The sequence below is a fragment of the Ovis aries genome, chromosome 8 (genome assembly GCF_016772045.2).
Source record: "Ovis aries strain OAR_USU_Benz2616 breed Rambouillet chromosome 8, ARS-UI_Ramb_v3.0, whole genome shotgun sequence".
Classification (NCBI taxonomy): domain Eukaryota; kingdom Metazoa; phylum Chordata; class Mammalia; order Artiodactyla; family Bovidae; genus Ovis; species Ovis aries.
The window spans coordinates 30204628-30226705 of record NC_056061.1 but is presented as its reverse complement, the minus strand read 5'-3'; the positions used below and the strand labels follow the sequence as shown (position 1 = coordinate 30226705).

The 22078-nt window shown below is 44.7% G+C and overlaps 2 protein-coding genes across 6 annotated transcripts in view; both read right to left on the bottom strand.

Moving 5' to 3' along the window:
- Window positions 1-2230, bottom strand: part of BEND3 (BEN domain containing 3) — a 33605-nt gene extending 31375 nt beyond the window's left edge. Inside the window, exon 1 of the mRNA XM_027972394.3 lies at window positions 2049-2230. The gene's annotated coding sequence lies outside the window, so the exon portion shown is untranslated. The remainder of the gene's footprint in view (window positions 1-2048) is intronic.
- Window positions 2231-3292: 1062 nt separating this feature from the next.
- Window positions 3293-22078, bottom strand: part of PDSS2 (decaprenyl diphosphate synthase subunit 2) — a 311640-nt gene continuing 292854 nt past the window's right edge. For 2 of the 5 annotated variants that reach the window (XM_060419518.1, XM_060419519.1), the window contains one exon: window positions 10634-14738. In XM_060419518.1, coding sequence (XP_060275501.1) covers window positions 14724-14738 — 15 coding nt within the window. In that variant the 3' untranslated portion in view covers window positions 10634-14723. Of the gene's footprint in view, window positions 5120-10633; window positions 14739-22078 lie in introns of those variants that run through there. The other 3 variants (XM_060419521.1, XM_060419522.1, XM_060419520.1) reach the window with 3 other exon arrangements.

The window sequence follows — 22078 nt, the reverse complement described above, 5'->3', positions numbered from 1 at the left end:
TTGAGGTATTTACAAGCCACATCCCTCTATTTTTTCACCATGGAATCAATACAATTCATAAACGCATGTTATTTCTTGTTGCTTCAGGGCTTTCCAGACAAGTGGCTGGTGGGACATTCCTGCAGGAGATTTAAAATTTCACCTAATCAAACCACTGTTAGGGTAGATTCCAGTTCTTTTCTTCCTAATTATTAGACATTCTCCTCTTCTTTTGCTCACTTAAGGGATGCTTAAGAACTCAGAAATTTGCAAGTGGGTAAAGTAAATGCCTCTAAGTGGTACCTTTAATAGATTACTGAGACGCTGACCAGCTGGTCTACTAGGTCCTAAATGGTCTTGCTTTTGGAGGTTACTAATGCTTTGTGCATGATGGGAGATGGGAAGGACATAAAACTTTGTTAAATCCCTTCAACAAGGAAATGGCCTCTATGGCAATATCCACATTCAGCTGTGGAGTTATGTGACAGATATTTTAAAGGCTCTGGTTTTTCCATAAATTTATTTCAAGGGCCATGAGCATGCCAGCCAGCTCACTAATAGAAACAGGATACACTGGTCCTCTTTCTTCTGGAATCCAACAGGTTCTCCATATTCATTTAGCAAAAATTTACTGAGCACCTACTAAGTTATCAGATCCTGGGTTAGTGGCTGGGGATGTAAATCTGTTATGATATAAAATCTCACACAACCTCAGTACTGAGGGAAGGAACATGAAACTGGAAACTAAGGATGGATGGTTTAAAAGGGGGGTGGGGGAGGAAAGACAAACCAAAGGGAGTGTGGAGTGTGCATAACAACAAAAGCCCTCCTCGGTCTCAGTCCTGGGACAACAGGAGCCAGCCCCAGCCCGAGAATTCACTTCCTTGCCTCAGTTTCCCACAGCCTCAGCTTCCGGGCACTCCACGTGTTGTCCCTTGGCACGGGGAACAGTTAATAAGTTAGAAAAGTTACTTTAAGAAGGTGAACTTGAATGTTTCTGACGCTGAAGCGCACAGCTCTCTTTCCGCACATCCTCTCCCAGTTGGCATTTGAGTGTAAAATTCTTCCAGACAGGCCACCTGAGCACTCAAATTCCTTTACCTCTGAAAAAACACCTTGGGAAAAAACGTTTCGGCACGCAAGGCCCTGACGGGCAATGCAGCACAACTCACTCACAGGCGCGGCGTGCACCAAGTCTGCGTGGGAATCACGTTTACAAGAAAGAGGGAGGGGGCGGTCACGAGGGGCGGCGGGCGCCAGGGCTCCGGTTCCGCGGCCGGCCGAGAAGGCCTCGCGCCAGTCGGGCGCACGCCCAAGGCGCCGGGCCCGCCTCCAGCTCCGGGGCAGCGGGAACCGCGAACCGCGCCGTGGACGGCCCGGGAGGGAGCGCCGCGCCCCCTGGCGGCGGGGCCCGTCCCTGTCCGCTGCCGGTCGCCGGCCGTCGCCGCCGCGGGCCTGCCTCGCTCCATTTGCTGACTCCGGAGGCAGCGTCCCTCCGAGCGGCGGCTTCTCGGGCCTCCCGCTCCCCGCTCCGTATCTCCCTCCAGTCCCCGCCCCCTACTCCTGCTCTGACACCCCCCTTTTGCACGCCGAGCCCGTTCCCAGCCGCAGCCCGGCGGAGCGCGGACACCGAGTCCGCCGCTGGCTTCGCAGAGCCTTCCGGCGGCCCCGGCCGCTCCATCGCGGCGCCCAGCAGGGGTGCGGGGCCGGCGCGCGGCGCGAGTGGGGCGGTGGCGGCGCGGACTGTTCCACTGCGCGTCCCCCCCCGCCCCCGCGCGGCGCGCGTGCTCCCCGGAACGCCATGGAGCCGCCGCGTTCCGAGCGGGCACAAAGGGGCGCGCGGCACAATGGGCGCGGCGAGCCCGTGGGCGCCCGGCGCCCGCTCCGGCGACCCGGCCCTGCGCGGGGGTGGGCGCCCCTCCCGGCGAGCGCTCTCCGGGCAGCCCCCCTACGCGTCCCCTCCCCTGCTCCCGCCCCCCACCCCGGCATGGATGTTGCAGCCACTCGCCCGTCCGTCTGCTCCGGAGCCGCCGCCACCGCGCGGCCGGCTTGAACCGCCCCGCACTTACCTGGGACACGAGTTCTGTACTTTGCAGAGCGGGCCCGCGCCGAGTTGGGGCGCCACGTGGGGGGTAGGGGGAGCGCGGGGCTGGGGAGTGGGGGCCGCGCGCGGAGGGCCAGGCCGGGGCTGCCCGGGGAGTTGCTGGGGGCAGCGGGCGGGCGCCGTGTATTTTCCCCTCTCTTTGTGTGTGTCCGTGCGCTGCGCTCTCGCGTGACGTGACGGGACTCCGTGTGTCATTTCCGCACAAGGACACAGGAGCCCCCGCTGCAGTGGAACCACAACCCCTCCGCCCCCACCCCCAGCCCGCCCCTCCCCCTCAGCGGGGCACACGCGGGACCGGCGGCGGCGCTCGGGCGTGAACGGCCGCGGCAGGGAGCTGGGGCGCGCACTCCGGGGACCCGGGCGGCCCAGCGCGCTCATCCGGTGCCGCGCCGCTCCACGTGGGCCCGCGCCCGCTGCCTGGGGCGGGGGGCGGCGGCCGCGCACCCACGGTGCGCCGGGCCAGCGCTGGCTAACAATGTACTAGGCACATCGTGTGTTCTCCCCCCGCGACTCATTTCTCTAAAACGTGGTTTCTCAGACCCGAGGAGTTTGACCTGAAAAGCCTCTTTTTCTACTTTTTTTTTTTTTTTTCCCCTCTGCGGATCGGCGACTGTGCGGAGCGCCTCCCTCCGCGCCCGTGCCTTTCCCGCATTTTTTGGGATCTCGGCTGTGGCCCTGTCCCCCCACCGGGCGAGTGTTCCCTCGTCCGATGGGCACAAAGACTTCGGGGCGCGGGGACCCTAGTGGCCCCCGCGGAGCCTGCATGGAGTCTGGCGGGCCGCGGGAGACTGACCCCGGCGCTGGGAAACACTGGCTCTGGCCACTCCCCCAGTAGGGGGGCCGCCCTCTCTTGTAAGCCTAAGAGCTAAAATCTGCCTTCTACTTGTAACCCTAAGTTTTGAGGTTTGAGGCTGCGGAGCCTGAGATTCATAAGTGCGCGGGCTCACAGACCCACATGCCACAGACAAACCCACGGGATAGCTGCGCCGAGCGCTTAAAATAGAAAAACACGAGTCACCAACTCAATAAAGGCTCATTCTTTCTACTCCTGACTCCCGGACTGGAGATTCCAAGTTGATAAATAACGAAACCTACCCCTCGGGTATTTTCTCAAGTCTCAGTGACTTCAAGGGGTGTGGTGTGTGAGGGTCAGGGAAGCCCAACCCAACAGTTAAGCCACGTTTATATTTAAGACAAACAATGAGAATGTAAATTTTAAAAAATCCTTTAATTTGCGGGTCGAAGAAAGTATAAAAAGAAAAATGCAAATGATCCCATCTGCTGCTCACAGCTGACTGGCTGCAAGGGAGGACCATGTGGCCCGGCCCTGCGCGGTCAGTGCATTGGTAGAATAGATTTTAAAAAGAAGGCATATGCTGGCTCCTTGCTGCCCGGGCGCGGGGAGGGTTTGAATTAACGTATAGTTTTGCATTACGTATCCACTTCCAGACCGCTCCAACTGGGAATTTAGCAATTATGCAAGTTCTTCCCCTTTGGGTTTGAAATCTATAGGCAAGAGGTTATCTAAGACCTTTGAGGGTCTACGTGGAACATTCTCGAACTGATTTTGAAAAGTCAGTACTAATTGCTATGCAAAATTAGCAAGCAGCAGGGAGAACCTAGCCCTGCGTCCAGGGGGTGTTTTATAAAAGAATCCATACGTGCTCAGTGTCATTCAAAAGAGGATGATGAAAAGAATGGGGCCGAGATAGCAGCCCTTCAAATTCAAAAGACTTGAGTCGCCCTATCTACATTTAAAATAGGGCGGAGGGAGAAAGGGAGGAGGACCGCTTGGGGCAGAATGGTTAATTTATACATTCCCTGAAGACAGAATGGAGGCACTTCTATTTCTGCCGGAAACTTGACTTTTAACATTCGCACATTAAATAACATGTATGATATAGTACATCGCTTGACTTAGTTAACATATAGCAGTTTTAGTTTCACCTTCAATTTAATGTGACAGTTATAATTGGAATTTAAAAAGTATAAGTTGCATTTCATTAATTGAGTTTTCTAGGATTTCCCAGTGGAAGAGTTAGGAAGAATTAAGAGTAGCATTTAAGCTCACTTTGCATTTTTAAACCACTTTACTTAATGCTTTAAAAATGTAAAATGACCTTGTTACATTTTAAGGGGACTAGATGAAAGGTGTTATAGGATATATCTATAGCCAATCATTAACAGTAACAACTCAGGTATTGGAGGAGAAATTAATAAATCAGTGGAAATAAAATAATTAAAAATGAACATTTCCGTGTTCACATTGTTCAGAACCAGAAGTTTTGTGAAATAATAATTCTATAGTATCTAAAGCAAGCAGCGTGCTTGACTGATACAAACTGACTTTTCAAAACATAATCTCTCAGGAAACTACAAAGTGACCTTAAGTATTACTGTAAATTGTGTATCTTAATTTGCATAACTGGATCAACATTGCTACTTAAAGTAAGCTATTCCAAATGAATTGTTAGCAAAAATGGAAGTTACTGCAGTGTGGGAAAGGAAACTACCTACCTTCAAATGGTTTTATATGTTTATATGAATTTGGTTTTTTTTTTTAATAAGGAGAAAAAGCAGGACAAAAGATTTTTTTTTTAAAGGTAAAAACATGCATTGGAGTTGTCTTTCAGTTGTATCTTGGAGTCTTTAAAAAACAATATTTTTGAAAGTGCTATTGGATAAATGTAATGCCTTATGAAAAGATATGAATAAACATGGAGTAAGATGGGGAGAAGGGCTTCCCTGGTGGCTCAGTAGTAAAGAATCCTCCTGCCATTGCAGGAGATACAGGAAATGCGGTTCGATCCCTGAGTAGGGAGTGTCCCCTGGAGAAGGAAATGGCAACCCACTCTGGTATTCTTACCTGGGGGGTGGGCTACAGTCCGTGGAGTCAAATAAAAGTCAGACATGATTTGGAGACTAAACAACAAGATGAGAGGAATGAGGTTTTAAAAAGCACAATTCTTGCCTGATGTAATCTTAAGAAGTCAGCAGGAGTGACTGCTAATGATTCATAAGGATATGTATAAAGACCTGAAAAAAATAAAAACCTAAGATTTAGAGGTCTGCTTGATTGGAAATTTCTTCATTAGAAATGCATTTTTCAAGATTTCAAATTAGAGCTGCTACAATTGATCTAATGAATTCATCTCCTATTTTACCTGAGTAAAAGGCAGCAGGGAGTAAATTGGCTACTTGGCCATACAAAGGACTCACGTAAAACACTAAATGTAAAACCTCAAAATTATCCAGCATTTAATGAAGAGTGGGATATCTTTAATATCAATCCATGTATATATCCATGTGGCAGATAGACATCAGGTTTCACATATCCTTTAGCTGTTGTTCTAAAGGTTTTGATCATCATAAAATATACTTATAGCTGCCTCAACAGTATTTATAGGACTTTGTATCCCCCAGTAGTTAAGTCTTAAAACAATGCAACAGATTTCACTGTTACTTGTAGACATTTCCACTTTACTTCTTGCCTGCTGGATGTATAATTTTGCTGGCAGATCCAGATTCCGTGAATACTCATAACTGAAGTAAGAGGGAAAAAGAGGAGGAGCAGAGAAGCTTGTATTAACTTTATTAAATAGAACCTACTGAAAGACATCTTGCTGAGTAACTTGCAAACTGACTTTTGTTTGGGAAGGTGGGCTCAAGGACTTGAGTTGAACCCTTTGTGTGCTGGGAATAGGGTGTGAGGGGAACCAACCCCACCTTTAGTGGAATCTGGAGCAGGTAAATGATACACCATGATCCAGTGTGGGAAAGAAAAAAAAAAGAGGTGTTGCATGAAAAGTTGCAGAGAATTTGTGCTGGGCAGTTTTCCTTATGTGTAGAAGAACTATTGAATAATGTATAGCACCTTGAGATTTTAAGCACCCAGCATAACCAGTAAGATCTGATTTTAGTAGAATATCTGGCTTGCACAATAGGGAGCCTGCAAAAAGAAATCTTAGGGAGAGTGAAAACTGCTGCAATCCCAGTCTCAATTTCAAGCCCTTGAGAAAACAAATGCCAATCTGAACGATAGCTCATTCTGAACCCAGAGTGCTAGCTGGAGGCGCTGCAGCCACCAGGGCCCCCAAGCCCAGAGGGGTGCCCAAGGGCCTGCAGTCAGAGGAGTTCCCCACACAGATCACACAGCAAAGCGACAGGCAGGAAGCAGGGAGCAAGCGGAGGCTGGTTTCCCAGCCAATCAGAGTACACTAACAAAGAAAAAAAAAAAAAAAAAGGAGGTATACACTTCTCTAGTAACTGGTTGGTTTTTAAGAAATTATTTCTTGCTTTGGGCCAAAAGACTCTAAATGAAATGCTCTCCATACATATATATACATTTTTAAAGTCTTATTTGACCTGCCTGAAATCTCCTCTGTAAAATTAAATACCTCGTAGAAATGAACTTGAGATCCAGTGATTCTACTTCTGGGAATCCATCCTAACTCAACCAAGGCTACAACTACAAACAAATGCTGTATGTTCATTGCAACATTGCAAGCAAATGTTGGATGTTCATTGCAGGATCATTCATAACAGAAAAATTGGGAGAGAACTTGGAAAATAGTCAAAATGATGACACATGCGATGGCGCACTATCTCAGCTTTAGAAAGAGGAAGGTACTCTTTTTTATGGGTACAGAAAGTGTCTATGACATACTATTGAGTAGAAAGAAAATTACAGATCTCTATATAGTGTAAACCCTCTTTTGTAAAAAAGGAAGAAAGAAAGAAAAACATGTATGTACTTACAGCTGGGTGTGTACGGAAAAGGTCTGGAAAGCACAGGGGTAACAGTGGTTACCCTGGAGGTATGTAATGGTAGGAAGAAGGAATTTATTAGCCCTTTTTCATATTCAACCTTTGTGAAATATTTGATTTCCTTGTTGTCCCCCAACAATGAGCACCTATTGCATCTGTAACCCTTTCCCCTTCCCACACACCAAAAAAGAGTTGTCACCTTGGCCTAAGGAACAAGTCACCCTGGAGTAGCTAAAAGTCATGCAGGGTTTCACTGGTGGCTCAGTGGTAAAGAATCCGCCTGCCAATGTAGGAGAGATGGGTTCTGTCCCTAATTGAGGAAGATCTCACATGCTGCGGAACAGCTAAGCCTGTGTCCCACAGCTACTGCGTCTGTGCTTCAGAGCCCATGAGTCACAACTCCTGAGCCCAGTATCCTCCAGCCCATGCTCTGCAACAAGAGAAGCCACTGTAATGAGAAGCCTGTACACCACAGCTAAAGAGGAGCCCCCCGACTGCTGCAACTAGAGACAAGCCTGTGCAGCAAAGAAGACCCAGCATGGCCCAAAATAAATAAATAAATATATAAATAATTGCTTTTTTAAAAGTCATGCAACATTGGTGTGAGTGCCTGGCTTGACACCTGTTATCTGACTCCCCTTTATCAATCTATTGTTTTGACTTTTAAAAAAAGAGAGAGAGAGAGAGTTAGAAGAAATCTCAGTAATAATGCTCCAAAAGTAAATATAGTATTTGGCAGATCAGAATCCACAGCTCCTTTTCCACAAACTTCTGAAATGTCAGCACAGTATCTTAGAAATGTTACCGAATATGTCTAAGGATTTCACTATAATCATGGCATATTAGGGCCTGAGAAATAATAGATGCCAACAGCCTGGTTTTACCAATAAGGAAACAGAAGCAAAAAGAAAAGGTAGCTTGCCCAACGCACACTGGCCTTTGGAACAATGTTTTGGGGTTCCTTTTGGTATGTCACGCCTACCAAAGGCTAAACAGGTTTCAAAATAAATCAGAGTCCACCAAAGAGTAAAATTTACAAGGTTAGTGTTTCACACAGTTGTATTCACGAATGTGGTAGCTCACCTCCGGCCTCAACATTTACTCCTCAGCAGCTTAGCTCTCTTCCTCAAGAGGCCTTGTGGGTCCCAGCCTGGGGTGGAGGTCCCTGTTCTGAATCTCCCTGTCATAGAGGCTATTACAGGCTGAATTGTGCCCCCTCCCATCCCTGTACCTAGTCCCCCCAGGGGTTGGAGTCCTAACCCCCAGTGTAGCTCTGAATGTGGCTGCATTTGTATACAGAGCCTTTAAAGAGGCAGTTAAGGTTAAGTGAGGTTGTATGAGTGGGCCTCAATCTCATGTGACTGCGTCCTTATACAAAGAGGGATGTGCCTACACAGAGAGAAGGCCATGTCAGGACACTTAGGTGGCTGCTGTAGGCCAGGAAGACAGCCTCAGGAGAGCCCTGCCGGCAGCTTGATCTTAGACTTCCAGTCTCCAGAGTTGTGAGAAAATAGATTTCTGTTGTTTAAGACCCTCAGTCCATGGTGTTTTGTTATGGCAGCCTGAGCTGACTGGCACAGAGACCCTGTTTGCATGAAGCATTATAGCTTTCTGTCTGTTTCTTCAAGTAGAATGTAAACTTTTGGAGGGCAAGACCATGATCCTACACTATCTCCAAGTGCCTGGCTCTGTGCCTGAGACATAATCAATTCTCAACAAACAGTTGTTGAAAGAATAATTGAATTGTTGTTAGATATCATATGTCCCATTTCTCTTCCCCTTTCTATAGATGAAGAAACAAATGGTTGATGGCTTGGAGGACAGCTCCTAGTCTATGTGAACGGTGCCTCCTGGAATGGCCCCTATACCACCTACGTGTTATATGGGAAGAGCCCGAAGACAGGCGGCTGAGTCACGGCAGGATCTGGGCCACATGTCAGAACGCCCTCACCTCCCAGTCGAGGATTTCATCCACCATTCTATACCAACTCTGGAATAATGTCAGACGGGTATTAAGTTCTTTCCATGGTTGTCTTAATCCCCTCAGGCTGCCATAATGAAACACCATACCCTGGGTGCCTTTAATAGCATAAGTTTATTTTTTCACATTTCTGGAGGCCTGAAGTCTGAGATCAGGGTGCTGGCATGATGGGTTCTGGTGAGAGCTGTCTTCCTGGTTTGCAAATAGTCACCTCCTTGCTGTCTTTACACGGTGGATAGAGAGCAAGCTCCGTCCCTGGTATCTCTTCTTGTTATACATGCTCAGTCACTTTAGTTGTGTCTGACTCTCTGTGACCCTGTGGGCTATATCTGGCCAGGCTCCTCTGTCTGTGGGATTCTTCAGGTGAGCATACTGGAGTGAGCTGCCATGCCCTCCTCCAGGGAATCTTCTTGACCCAGGGCTCGAACCTGCGTCTCTTATGTCTCCTGCATTGGCAGGCAGCTTCTTCTTATTAGGGCACTAATCTCATCATGAGGGCCCCACCCTCATAACATCAGCTAACCCTAATTACCTCCTAGACGCCCCGTCTCCAAATACCATTATATTGGCAGTTAGGGCTTCAGCATATGAATTTGGGAAGGACACACACATTTAATCTATAATAATAGTGTTTTCACATTTTGTCATTCTCTTTGCTCTTGATCACAGACCTGAGAGCCATGCTACCTCCCCATAAAAACCCACCTCATTTTTAAACAAGTGGGGAAAAAATAAAGCCCAGAGAGATACACGGCTTGTAATTCATTCTTTCAGTTAACAAATAATTATCTCAAGCTAATATGTGCCAGACTCTAGATGCATGACTGGCAATTGGCATGACTTACACTATATCCTGAGGACTTCCCTGATGGCTCAGACGGTAAAGCGTCTGTCTACAATGCGGGAGACCTGGGTTCGATCCCTGGGTCGGGAAGCTCCCCTGGAGAAGGAAATGGCAATCCACTCCAGTATTATTGCCTGAAAAAATCCCACAGACAGAGGAGCCTGGTAGGCTACAGTCCATGGGGTCACAAAGAGTTGGACATAACTGAGCGACTTCACTTTCCTTTATATCCTAAGTACTAATTCTTCTACTGTTTCCCAATTAAGTCTGGTTATTTCCCAGTTTAGTTGTTTGAAACATCAGCAGTACTGACCAGAATAGAATTTAATCTTTTCTTTTCAGAAAATTCCATCCTAGTCTAAGACACAAGGGAGTCCTTAGGCACACCTTCCTGCTTAGGCTGGGCATTTCTATCTTCTTTGCCTTTGCTTGTGATGCCTCTGTACTGCCCCCTGCGAACTCCTACTCATCCTTTGAAGCCCAGCCTAAGGGGTTTCCACCATCCCTCTCCCACAGGCAGGCCTGTCCTCCCAGTGTTCTAGTTACTCCTCTACTGTGGACGACCCCTATTTCAGCGTAACTGGTATTACTTGACTGTACTGTTTATTCGTGTTTTCTGAGATGCTCTCATACTGGACACCACAGAGCCTCAGCATCATCCCTCCTGCTGCCGTCTGCAGTATCTCAAGTGGCTTTCCCCTGCTGTGACTGTGATGCATGCACTGGACACTCCAGCTGGTTGGACTGGGGGCTGAGGCTTGAAATGTGAGTAGTTGCTCAAGGCTGCATGTGGATGATGCTGGACTTCCCAGGGGGGCTGGGTACCAGCCCTGCTCAGCAGGGCTCTGAAATGGACAACAACAAACCCACACAACAGAATCTTCTTTTTTAAAGTGTGTACATGTTGGGTGATATTTTTCTTTCCTAGGGCTGCCATCATAAAATAACACAAACTGGATGGATTAGATCATCAGAAATTTATTGTCTCAATGGTTCAGGAGGATCAGTTCAGTTCAGTCAGTCAGTTGTGTCCGACTCTTAGAGACCCCATGGACTACAGCACTCCAGGCGTCCCTGTCCATCACCAACTCCTGGAGCCTACTCAAACTCATGTCCATCGCATCGGTGATGCCATCCAATCATTTTGTCCACTGTCATCCCCTTTCCCTCCTGCCTTCAGTCTTTCCCAGCATCAGGGTCTTTTCAAATGAGGCAGTTCTTCACATCAGGTGGCCAAAGTATTGGGAATTTTAGCTTCAGCATCAGTCCTTCCAGTGAATATTCAGGACAGATTTCCTTTAGGATGGACTGGTTGGATCTCCTTGCAGTCCAAGGGACTCTCAAGAGTCTTCTCCAACACTACAGCTCAAAAGCATCAATTCTTTGGGGCTCAGCCTTTTTATAATCCAACTCTCACATCCATATATGACTACTGGAAAAACCATAGCTTTGACTAAACAGACCTTTGCTGGTAAAGTAATGTCTCTGCTTTTTAATATGCTGTCTAGGTTGGTCATAGCTTTTCTTCCAATGAGTAAGCGTCTTTTAATTTCATGGCTGCAGTCACCATCTACAGTGATTTTGGAGACCCCCAAAATAAAGTCTGTCACTGTTTCCACTGTTTCCCCATCTATTTGCCATGAAGCGATGGGACCAGATGCCATGATCTTCATTTTCTGAATGTTGAGCTTTAAGCCAACTTTTTCACTCTCCTCTTTCACTTTCAGCAAGAGGCTCTTTAGTTCTTCTTCACTTTCTGCCATAACGATGGTGTCATCTGCGTACCTGAGGTTATTGATATTTCTCCTGGCAATCTTGATCCCAACTTGTGCTTCATCCAGCCTGGGATTTTGTATGATGTACTCTGCATATAAGTTAAATAAGCAGCAGAGTGATAATATACAGCCTTGATGTACTCCTTTCCCTATTTGGAGCCAGGCTGTTGTTCCATGTCCAGTTCTAACTGTTGCTTCCTGACCTGCATACAGATTTCTCAGCAAGCAGGTCAGGTGGTCTGGTATTCCCATCTCTTTCAGAATTTTCCACAGTTTCTTGTGATCCACACAGTCAAAGGCTTTGGCATAGTCAATAAAGCAGAAGTAGATGTTTTTCTGGAACTCTCTTGCTTTTTCGATGATCCACCGATTGTTGGCAATTTGATCTCTGGCTCCTCTGCCTTTTCTAAATCCAGCTTGGTTCATGTACTGCTCATGTATGGTTCATGTCCTGTTGAATCCTGGCTTGGAGAATTTTGAGCATTACTTTGCTAGCATGTGAGATCGGTGCAATTGTGCGATAGTTTGAACATTCTTTAGTATTGCCATTCTTTGGGATTGGAATGAAAACTGACCTTTTCCAGTCCTGTGGCCACTGCTGAGTTTTCCAGATTTGCTGGCATATTGAATGCAGCACTTTCACAGCATCATCTTTTAGGATTTGAAATAGCTCAACTGGAATTCCATCACCTCCACTAGCTTTGTTCGTAGTGATGCTTCCTTAGGCCCACTTGACTTCACAATCCAGGGTGTCTGATCACACCATCGTGGTTATCTGGAGGATAGGAGTCCCATATCAAGAGGTTGGCTGGCTAGGCTCTGTCTGAGGGCTATGCAGAGGCTCTGTTCCAGGGCTCTCTCCTTGCTTCTGGGGGCCTCAGAAGTTTCTTGGCTCTTAGATGATGTTCTCTGTGGATCTTCCCATCCTTTTCCTCCAGTACATATCTGTCTCTGTGTCTAAATTTCTCCTTTTTAGAAGGACAAAGTCATACTGGATTAGGGACCCACCCCCCTGCCACTAATAACCTCATCTTAACTTGAATATCTGCAAAGACTGTACTTCCAAGTGGACCCTGTTTCACAGACACTGGGGGTAAGGAGTTCAGCATCATCTTGAGGACAAAGTACAACTCATAACAGTGGGAAAAAAAGGACTAAGCTCACTTGGACTCAGTCCTAACATCCCAGAAGCACTGGGTCCCAGAGTGAATATCTGCTGGCATGGTGGCTTTCTCTGCTACACCACAACTCCAAGGATCACTGCTAGCATCTCTGTCACTGCATGAATATGCTTTCCCTTTCCTTTCTAAAGAATGTGCCTAATTTAATTTTGCTACTCCTTGGGGACTTGGCCCTTTGCATTCACATTTCCATGCCTCCAGCCCTATTGCTGCCCTGCAGGTCGCAGGTGGTGATAAATGCTGTCACATTTGATGGTGACATCAAGGTGATGTTGGCTGCAGAGTGCAGGGCTCATGAAGTCAGACAGACCCCTGGATTTGAATTCAGGCTCCCACATGTACTACGTGTGGGATTTTGGACGCTGCTTAAGCTTTTAGCATCCATTTCCTTTGTCGAGGCATGGGGCATCCTGCAGGATGGTTATAAATGAGGCAGGCAGCTATGGGGAGCACCGCAGAGTGGTTGGCAGAAGCTAAGTTCAATAAAGGATAGTTATTTTCATTGCTTATAAATGGGGTGAGCAAACTGTTGAAATAACTAGCCTGGGCACGTAACAGTTAAGGTTTTGAAAAACACATTTCTAGTTTAGCAGCAAAAGCACAAAGGTTCATATGATGGTCCTGAATGCTGTCTGGAAGATACCACTTTAAATTCAAACTCCACCCAGGAAGGGAAAAAGACAGCATCATGTAATTCTAAAACACGTGATGCCCCCAACCCTCATGTCCTTTCTCCTTACCCCCTCATAAGGAAAAGACAGTGACTCTGCTGTCTTTCTCTAGGACAGGCCCTGGTCGCCTCTGCCGTGAGTGCATAGCGATGCCATCAGAGCCCGGAGCCAAGTAACCAACTCAGCCAGAAAGAAAAGGTGCTGCGTACATTTGTGTCTGTGAAATAACGATTTTTCTAATTTACTTTCTGTCTTGAGCCCTCCTCCCACCCCCACCAGAAGCTTCCAGGGGCCTCTGGCCTCCAGGCATCTGCCCACATGGGTTCTGGCTGAGCCGTCCATCATTCTGCATGCTGTACCCTGCAGGCAGTGGCTCTGCCATGCCCAACCAGGGACGCGGTCATCTCTTTGCAAGGCTGCCTGGAACGGGGGATCCGTGATCTAAATGCCTACAGGGACCAGGCTGGGAGAGCTCGCGAGTAAAGCGTGCAGTCTGCCTATCAGACATGTAAGAACATCTTCACTTCCATGGAGGAGTGCACCGGCTCCTGTTTCTTTCCTGAGCCATCTTTAGTTTATGTTTCGCTTCCTCATTTATGGAAGAAATCTGGGGTAGAGAGGACCATCTTCTACTCCTGGAGCAGTGCCAGTGTCAGGATGAGTGACAACTAACCCCTGGTGTCCGTGTAGCGATGACTTCCAGGGATTCTGGCAGACTAGAGCATTTATTCCTTATCTAAGGCAGGCAGCCTTGGTGCCATAAGAGACTGGACACAGTGTGGCCAAATCTGCTAATTATTCAAGAGAAGCTCCAACCTGGACTTGTGTGTAAAATTGCCTAGATTTGCTACTGGGTCGCACAGAGTTGGACGTGACTGAAGCGACTTAGCAGCAGCAGCAGCAGCAGCAGCAGCAGCAGCAGCAGCAGCAGCAGCAGCAGCAGCAGCATGATGCTCAGTGACTGAAATTCACATGGTCAGACAAAGTCAGATGTAACGCATAGGCCTGTAGTTTGCGGTCACAGCTCCCAGCCACAGCTACAGGTTCTTAGGGGCAGGCCTGCCTCCCAGCCAGGCTGCTGGAGAGCTCACCCACACAGCAGCCTGCCCGTCCCCACCTCCTTGTCCAGGGTCCTCCTGCTTCTGCCCACGCATTGTGCCTATGGCTCAAATCTTCTCCCTGCTGGGGTTTAAGATTTTAGAAACAAAAGCTTGAGGGCAATTTCAACTTTCTGCTCCATCTCGTCCCTTCACCAAGATAATAAACCCAGATGGGAATATCTGCTTGGAGACAGGGAAGGGAAAGGAGGAAATACAAAGAGAATAAAAATATAGATTAGTATCTCAACGATACAGTCTTGGCACACATACTTACTGACCATATTTGATCTGAGGTTACTATAAAACAGCTTCAGAGTTTCTCTATGTTGCTGACTCCTAGGAAAGAAGCATCAGGAAAGTCTTTTAGAAAGGAAATCCCAGTTCAGCCAATTAATCAAAGATTTTGTTTTGTTTTGTTTTACAGTAAAATAGATGTATCCAACAGTGCATCTTCTTAATAATATATTGATAGTATGATGTAACATTTACTTTTATTAGTATATGTCCCTTGTTTTCTTGATTCTGCCATGGGTAATTTCTGATTTAAGGTTTTTGAAAAAAATATGTAATACCTTTGAGGTTTTATGCATTGAGTTAATATTAATAGTAAACACTGCTACTGCTGCTGCTAAGTCGCTTCAGTCGTGTCCGACTCTGTGCGATCCCATTGATGGCAGCCCACCAGGCTCCCCCGTCCCTGGGATTCTCCAGGCAAGAACACTGGAGTGGGCTGCCATTTCCTTCTCCAATACGTGAAAGTGAAGTCGTTCAGTCACGTCCTACTCTTCGCGACCCTGCAGCCTACCAGGCTCCTCCGTCCATGGGATTTTCCAGGCAAGAGTACTGGAGCGGGGTGCCATCGCCTTCTCCAATAGTAAACACAGTGCTACTTATTACTGAGCCATCATTGGTTTAAAGGACTAATGTTATTACAGGAGTCATTACTGGTGTGAAGGACTAAAGCAATATAACCCTTGTGCTCCTGGAAGATGACAAATTTGGGAGCAGAAAGCTCAGACTCAAATTACATTTGTTTCATCATTTTCTTGGGTGGAGGGAGAGAGATGCGGATCTCCCTGTAATACTGATTTGAGTGGTCAGGAATGGGGCAAGAATATTAGAAATATACCAGATGAAAATCCTTCAAATAAATGACCTTATTACCCTCCTGACCTATATAATCAGCATGGAGCAAAGAGAAATGATTGTGCTTTGGAACTCAAGTGTGTGAATTTGAGGAAAGCTACCAGAGGAATCCAATAATCCATTTTACTTGCTTCTTCCCCCTGAATGTTTTACACTAGAAATTAGAGAAGTTCCAGGGTTACTTGCCTCCAGTAAGGTTACAAACATTTTTTAAAAGGAAGCTGTTAGGAACAGCAGAATTAAATGGTATATCTATGGTGGCAGGGAGAAACTCATGTTTGAGGACAAATATGGTGTTTATGTTATGATTCCCTAAGACTCAAACATTTGGTATTTCTGAATTTTTCTAGAGATACTGAAGTTTTCAAATGGTGTCTATAGTAAAATATATTACATCCAAGTTGATATCTAATGATTTAATAATATTTAAATATTAACAAATTAAGACACATAAAAGGTACAGCTTCTGTAACCATGCAAATTCATGACATTCTTAATGCAATCCTGGTTTTCAGTAAGTAAACTTTGTACTTGTGGAAACTGCATTTATTCAGCCTTGACATTAGGAAAGTAAGCAAATTATTTCAGTGCCAAAGAGATGGCTAATCTAGGCTGGAGTGAGTGGATGTGCTTTCCCAATGCCTATATTCCTGGAGAATTTTTGCAGTGACAGAATTTGGCTCATGTCAACTGTAGAGAAAGGTGGGGGAGACCATTTAGTACCCAAATATAGGGCTGGGCACCCATGCAGTTGGCAGGAGGCGGTGAGACTTCTTTGGAAGATGGCCTGGCTGGCTTTAATGTGACAAAGGCTTTCAAAGTTAAACAAATATTTATTGAACACCTACGGCTGCAAAGCTTTGAGTTCTTTGGGGAATTAAGAAACAGATAAACAAGGTCCCTGTCCTCAAAGAGGTGTCATTCTAGCCCAGGAATCAATCATGAACCCTGAAAATTGATATAAAGCAGAAGGCAGCATCACAGGAGAGACCCAGAGTGGGGATGACTGAGGAGTCAGAATAAACCAAGAAGGTTCTGTGGAGAAGGGGCTGTCCTGGGAGCCCGCAGGAAGGCTGAGGGATTCTGACCCTGAAAGGGCACGTGAAGGGCATCCTGAGTGGGGAAAACTTCAGGCAGTAGCTACGGCAGGAAACTGCAGATCCTATTTGGATAACTTTAAATAGCCATTCTGAGTAAAACACAGAGAGCCTTGAAATTAGAGGGTGGGCAGAAGGTGATCTAGAGGGTGATCTCACAGGTAAAATCAGAGCGATTGGCAGTGGACAGGTTAAGGCCTTTGCTGGTCTGTGCCACGAATCTCCCAAGATTTGACACTCAGCTTGGTGTATGACAGCTCCGTTGAAGAAACCTGTGACCTCTGGAAACCATAAGGCAAGAAGACTCTGATCCCAAAATGCTAGTTCTGCCAGTCTCTCAGACTGCTTTGCCCTGACTCTGTTGTAGTGACCCAGGTAACTCAAAAGTGGGAGGATGCCAGGAAGGGTGATGGGGACAGAAACTGAAGGTAAATGATAACTGATCACTACCCCCTCTGTCGTCGTGCCCCTCCATGCAGCTGCCAAGAAGCCCAGGAGGTGTGTTGAGGGGGGTCACCTGAAAATAATGGAGCACGGCAGCATGTTTATACAAGGAAGGGAAAGCTGCTCCTCCACATCGAGAAGTGTAACAAAGAAATAACCGAACTAAGAATTTCTGATCCTACCGGGCAATAAGAGATCATCCACAAAAGCAGTTATAAATAGCATTCATGTAATAGGGTTAATATTCTCTGGATGAACTTTTCTATTTTTGCCTGTCTTCCCTTATTTTTGCTGCTTAATATGTTTTTTCTTTTTTCTTTTTTTGGCCACATCATGTGGCCTGTGGTATCTTAGCTCCCAGACTGGTGATTGAACCTGGGTCCTTGCAGTGAAAGCACTGAGTTCTAACCACTGAACAACCAGGGAAATCCCTTGAATTTCAATTGGTTTCTATCTTGTAAAAGCTTTTTATAACCAACCAGAAACACTTGTAGTAATCAAAGACACTAAAATATATAGTGCTGCTATGTTGTAAGCATTCAGGGGATCCTGGATAAAACACAGTAAAAACCCATTTTTTAAAAATATAAAAACCCCATTATTTTAAAATATAATTTTAGATATTCTGCAGATTTGGCAACTGGCTCCCATTTCCTGTCTAGCCCCTACTTGAGAACAAGGCAGGGATAAGGGTCATGAAAGTGAAAGTTGTTCAGTTGTGTCTGACTCTTTACGACTCCATGGACTATCGTCTACCAGGCTCCTCTGTCCATGGAATTCTCCAGACAAGAATACTGGAATGGCTAGCCATTCCCTGCTCCAGGGGATCTTCCTGACCCAGGGATCAAACCCAGTCTTCTGCATTGCAGGTGGATTCTTTACAGTCTGAGCCACCAAGGAAGCCCCAAGGGTCAGAGGTAGGGGTTAAAGGTCTATGCTATGGTGGGGAAGGGGATCTTGGAATGGAGGTCAAGGTCATGAAGGTGAAGAAGAGTCATAGGAAGTTGTTTCAGAAAGAAGGGTGAAGAGTGAGTCTCTAGTCGTCAGTATTCTCCTAGCTGAATTTTTGAATCTGGCCAACAAACTGGTACATCTCTGGGATCAGTGATCTTGTCCTGCTGCCTCTGGATTCAGAATTATCCCTACCAATATTTAAGTTGGCGTCAATCACCACCACCAGGTGGCACCAAATCACAGCTGAGTTGGGCATGAATTTAGGTAGGGCAGCTAGGCTCCCAAAATTCCTCACCAGCTAGGTCTGTATGAGTCATTTGTTTGTTAATCTTAAAAAACAAATTGTGACCTCACATTTCACATGACTGAGTTTTTTTGGATCTCGCTTATCCAATTGCTAATAATTGAGGAAAGTATTCTCTTTGTAAACTAAATACCAAAGGATACTAAATTAGACATTGTGCTAATTGCTTTACAGACATTAGCTTGTTTAATTCCTTCAACAAACTATGAGGAATAATATGAAACTGTTTTTAAGAGGCAAAAAGTTCTCATATTCACACCTTCACATAGTTGAATCTAATAGTTACTAACTATTCCTTTGGTGCTGGAGCTCTATGTATACTTCATAGCTTGAGCTTATTAATTGTATGATTCACACTTTCATTGTATATTTTATGTCTGCTTGACTTATCTTTCAACTTCTGAAAGATGTGGCTAAAATCTTTTAACTATAATGCGATGTACTCATTTCTCTCTGCTACTTTTTTCAGTTGTTCCTTTGTATATTTTGAGGCTGTATTGTTGGGTGCATACATGTTTTTGATGGTTGTATCTTCTTGCTCTATTATTCCTTTCAGCAGCATATGACCCTCTTTGTCCATTATATATTTTTTGCCTTATATCCTATATTGTCAGATACTAATATTCTTTCTCTTTTTTATCCTTTTGGTTCATATTTTTCCCATCTTTTATTTTCAGTCTTTCTCTGTCTTTTGTTTTTAAGTCTCTCTTTTAGACAGCTTATTGGATAGTGCTTTTTAACTGAATCTGCGATTCTATTTTTTTAATTGGTGAATTTAAATAATTTATTATAATTCATTCTAATATAAATACTAATATATTTATATCCATTCTATATTTTTCACTTTTTACACATTTTACACTTCTTTTCCCTTTTTTGCTCTATTTTTTAAGAATTGAGGTACAAATACATATAAGATTAGTTTCAGGTACAGCATAATGATTAGATATTTGTATATACTGAGGGATGATTACCACAATAAATCTAGTTAACATCCATCAGCACATATAGTTACAAATTTTTTTTAGGATTTACTCTGTTGGCAACTTTCAAACATGCAACACAGTATTATTAACTATAGGTCACCATGCTATACATTACCTCCCCATGCTTACTCTATAACTGTAAGTTTGTGTCTTTTGACCACCTTCAGTCATTCCCCTCTTCCCTCCATCCAAAATCCTGCTGCTGGCAAACACCAATCTGTTCTCTGAATCTATGAGTTCAGTTTTTTTCAGATATCATATATCAAGTGGGATCCTGCAGTCTTTATCTTTCTCTCCGGCTTTCTAAGGGTGTGCGCGTGCTAAGTTGCTTCAGTGGTGTCTGACTCTTTGAGACCCCACGGACTGTAGCCCACCAGGTTCCTCTGTCCATTGAATTCTCCAGGCAAGAATACTGGAGTGGGTTGCCTTTTCCTCCTTCAGGGGATCTTCCTGACCCGGGGATCAAATCCGCATCTCTTAGGTCTCCTGCATTAGCAGGCAGGTTCTTTACCCCTAGAACCACCTGGTAAGCCCCCCTCTTCTATTGGGTAGGGTTCTTTCTGTTTGTTTGGCTTAAATGTTGGGCATTCCAGTTTGGCTGGAATCTGTCTTACTTCAAAGTTCATGTTTTGTCTTTTGTACCACTCCACGAATTAGATGTCAATGGAACCTTAGAAATTTGTTATCTACCCACTGGATCTAAAACTGGTGTGTGTGTGAAAATTACTTGGAAATTTATGAAAAACACTGATCCTGGACCTCCTCTTTAGATTCAGCTCAGTAGGTCTGGGTAAAGTCCTGATTCTACAGCAAGTCCCAGATTTTGATGCCGGTTCACAGACCACAACATAGGAAAACCATTTCCATCCAACCCCACAGCTTTTCAAACTGTAAGCTTTACACTTGTCTTGGCCCTTTAAATATTGCTTTTTAAAGATACACCCTCGGGTGGGCTCTATCACCTCCCTTCTAGATCTTTTCTCACCTTATATTGTCGTATATGTTAGAAGAATTCTCTAGATCTACTTTAGATATTCTAATTAGAGTTTCCAGTCCATTGCTCCTTTACTATTACTCCATTTTACTTGCTTGTTTCATCATTATAAAAACATATTCAACATTTCTTGGGAGTGCCCTGGCAGCCCAGTGGTTAAGACTTGGCCCTTTCACTGCTATGGGCCCAGGTTCCATCCCTGGTCAGGGAACTAAGATCCTGCAAGCCGTGTGGCATGGCCAATAAAATAAAATAATTTAAAAAACAGTGTTTCCTTTAACAGCATTTACTATCAACCTCTGTAATAGGTACAAAGACACTTTCAGGCACTCAGCAGCTACTTCACTGGCAAGCATGACTATCTCCATCTCTACCAGAAAGCACGATAAAGCTTGGAGAATAAGAATTTGCCTAATATCACATTCAATAGAAAAGCTAGTATTTGAACCCAGATCTGTCTATTCTATTTGTCATAGCCCACTTGCCCTCAAAGAGACTCTGTCCACAGAAGCCTACAGTACCGTGGGGAAAGACATAAATAATCTCCCTTTCTGGTCATGCTTGTATCCACGATAGTGCTTTGTACGTGATAACACTTAATATATGTCAGTGAAAAGAAAACATGAATTTATCCTTGGTTTCTTACTTTTTTTTTCTTTTCTTCTACTTATGGTCAGGGGAATAAAAATCTGGTAAAACTAGAAATAAAGAGGACTATTTGGGACTTCCTTGGGGGTTCAGTGGTTAAGATTCCAGTGCTTCTGATACAAGTGGGACTGGTTCAATCTATGGTTGGTAAGCTAAGATCCCACATGCTGCATGGGACAGTCAAAAAAAAAAAAGAACTGTTCGGAAAAAGACAAACTCAGAGACAAAACAGAAAGAACAATCTGTGTTATACAGAGAATTTCTTCCTCTGACCAGCTACCATAATAGGTCATCAAAGTCCCATTATGTGAAAATATCCATTATAATAAGCTAGGGCTACTTCCATTTTGAGCTCTTTATTTTTCTAATTAATTCACTACAAGTCTTTAAGAGATACAAAAAAGTAATATCAGTACTATTTTTTCCTTCCTGGACTCAGTTTTATAAAACTGATGTTGAACATAATAGAGTAAGCAAATATATGTAATTGTAGAAATTATTGCTTGGAATTTGCATATGAAATACACACCTTTTAACTGCCTCTAGTTGGCATTGTTAACTCTATTACAAATAGTACAGCTGACACACTGGAAACAGAAAGCTCTTTTTGATGGGCAAAAATGGAAGACTGCTAAGAATGGAAGGAGTGTTAGCACACAATGTTTAAGTTGGTAAGCTTTCATTACAACTAGTCAAGAGGGAAAGTGGTTTATTAACTAATCATAGACTTGCTTAAGAATCCAATCATATAGAAAAACTTACGTTAAGCTTTCTAAAAACCTATATTTATGCTACTATTTAGGTAAACAAGTAATACATCCAGTCTATAAACATAGTTGAATAGTGTTAGTGGGCAATTTTAAGAAAATTAAGCTTTTCCTTTTGGATTAATTGCATATACAGTGAGGCAAAGGAAGTAACAGGACTGAGATATAACACTGGAGAGTACAGTTTATATTTATACCACTCTTGAAGATAAAGCTTACATTAGGTCATTATGCTGAAATTATCTACTAGAATTTGAAAATTTTAAAACTATTTGAAAAACTTTAACCACTGAGAAAGAACAAAAAGATGTCATTCATTGTGATTGCATGACCATA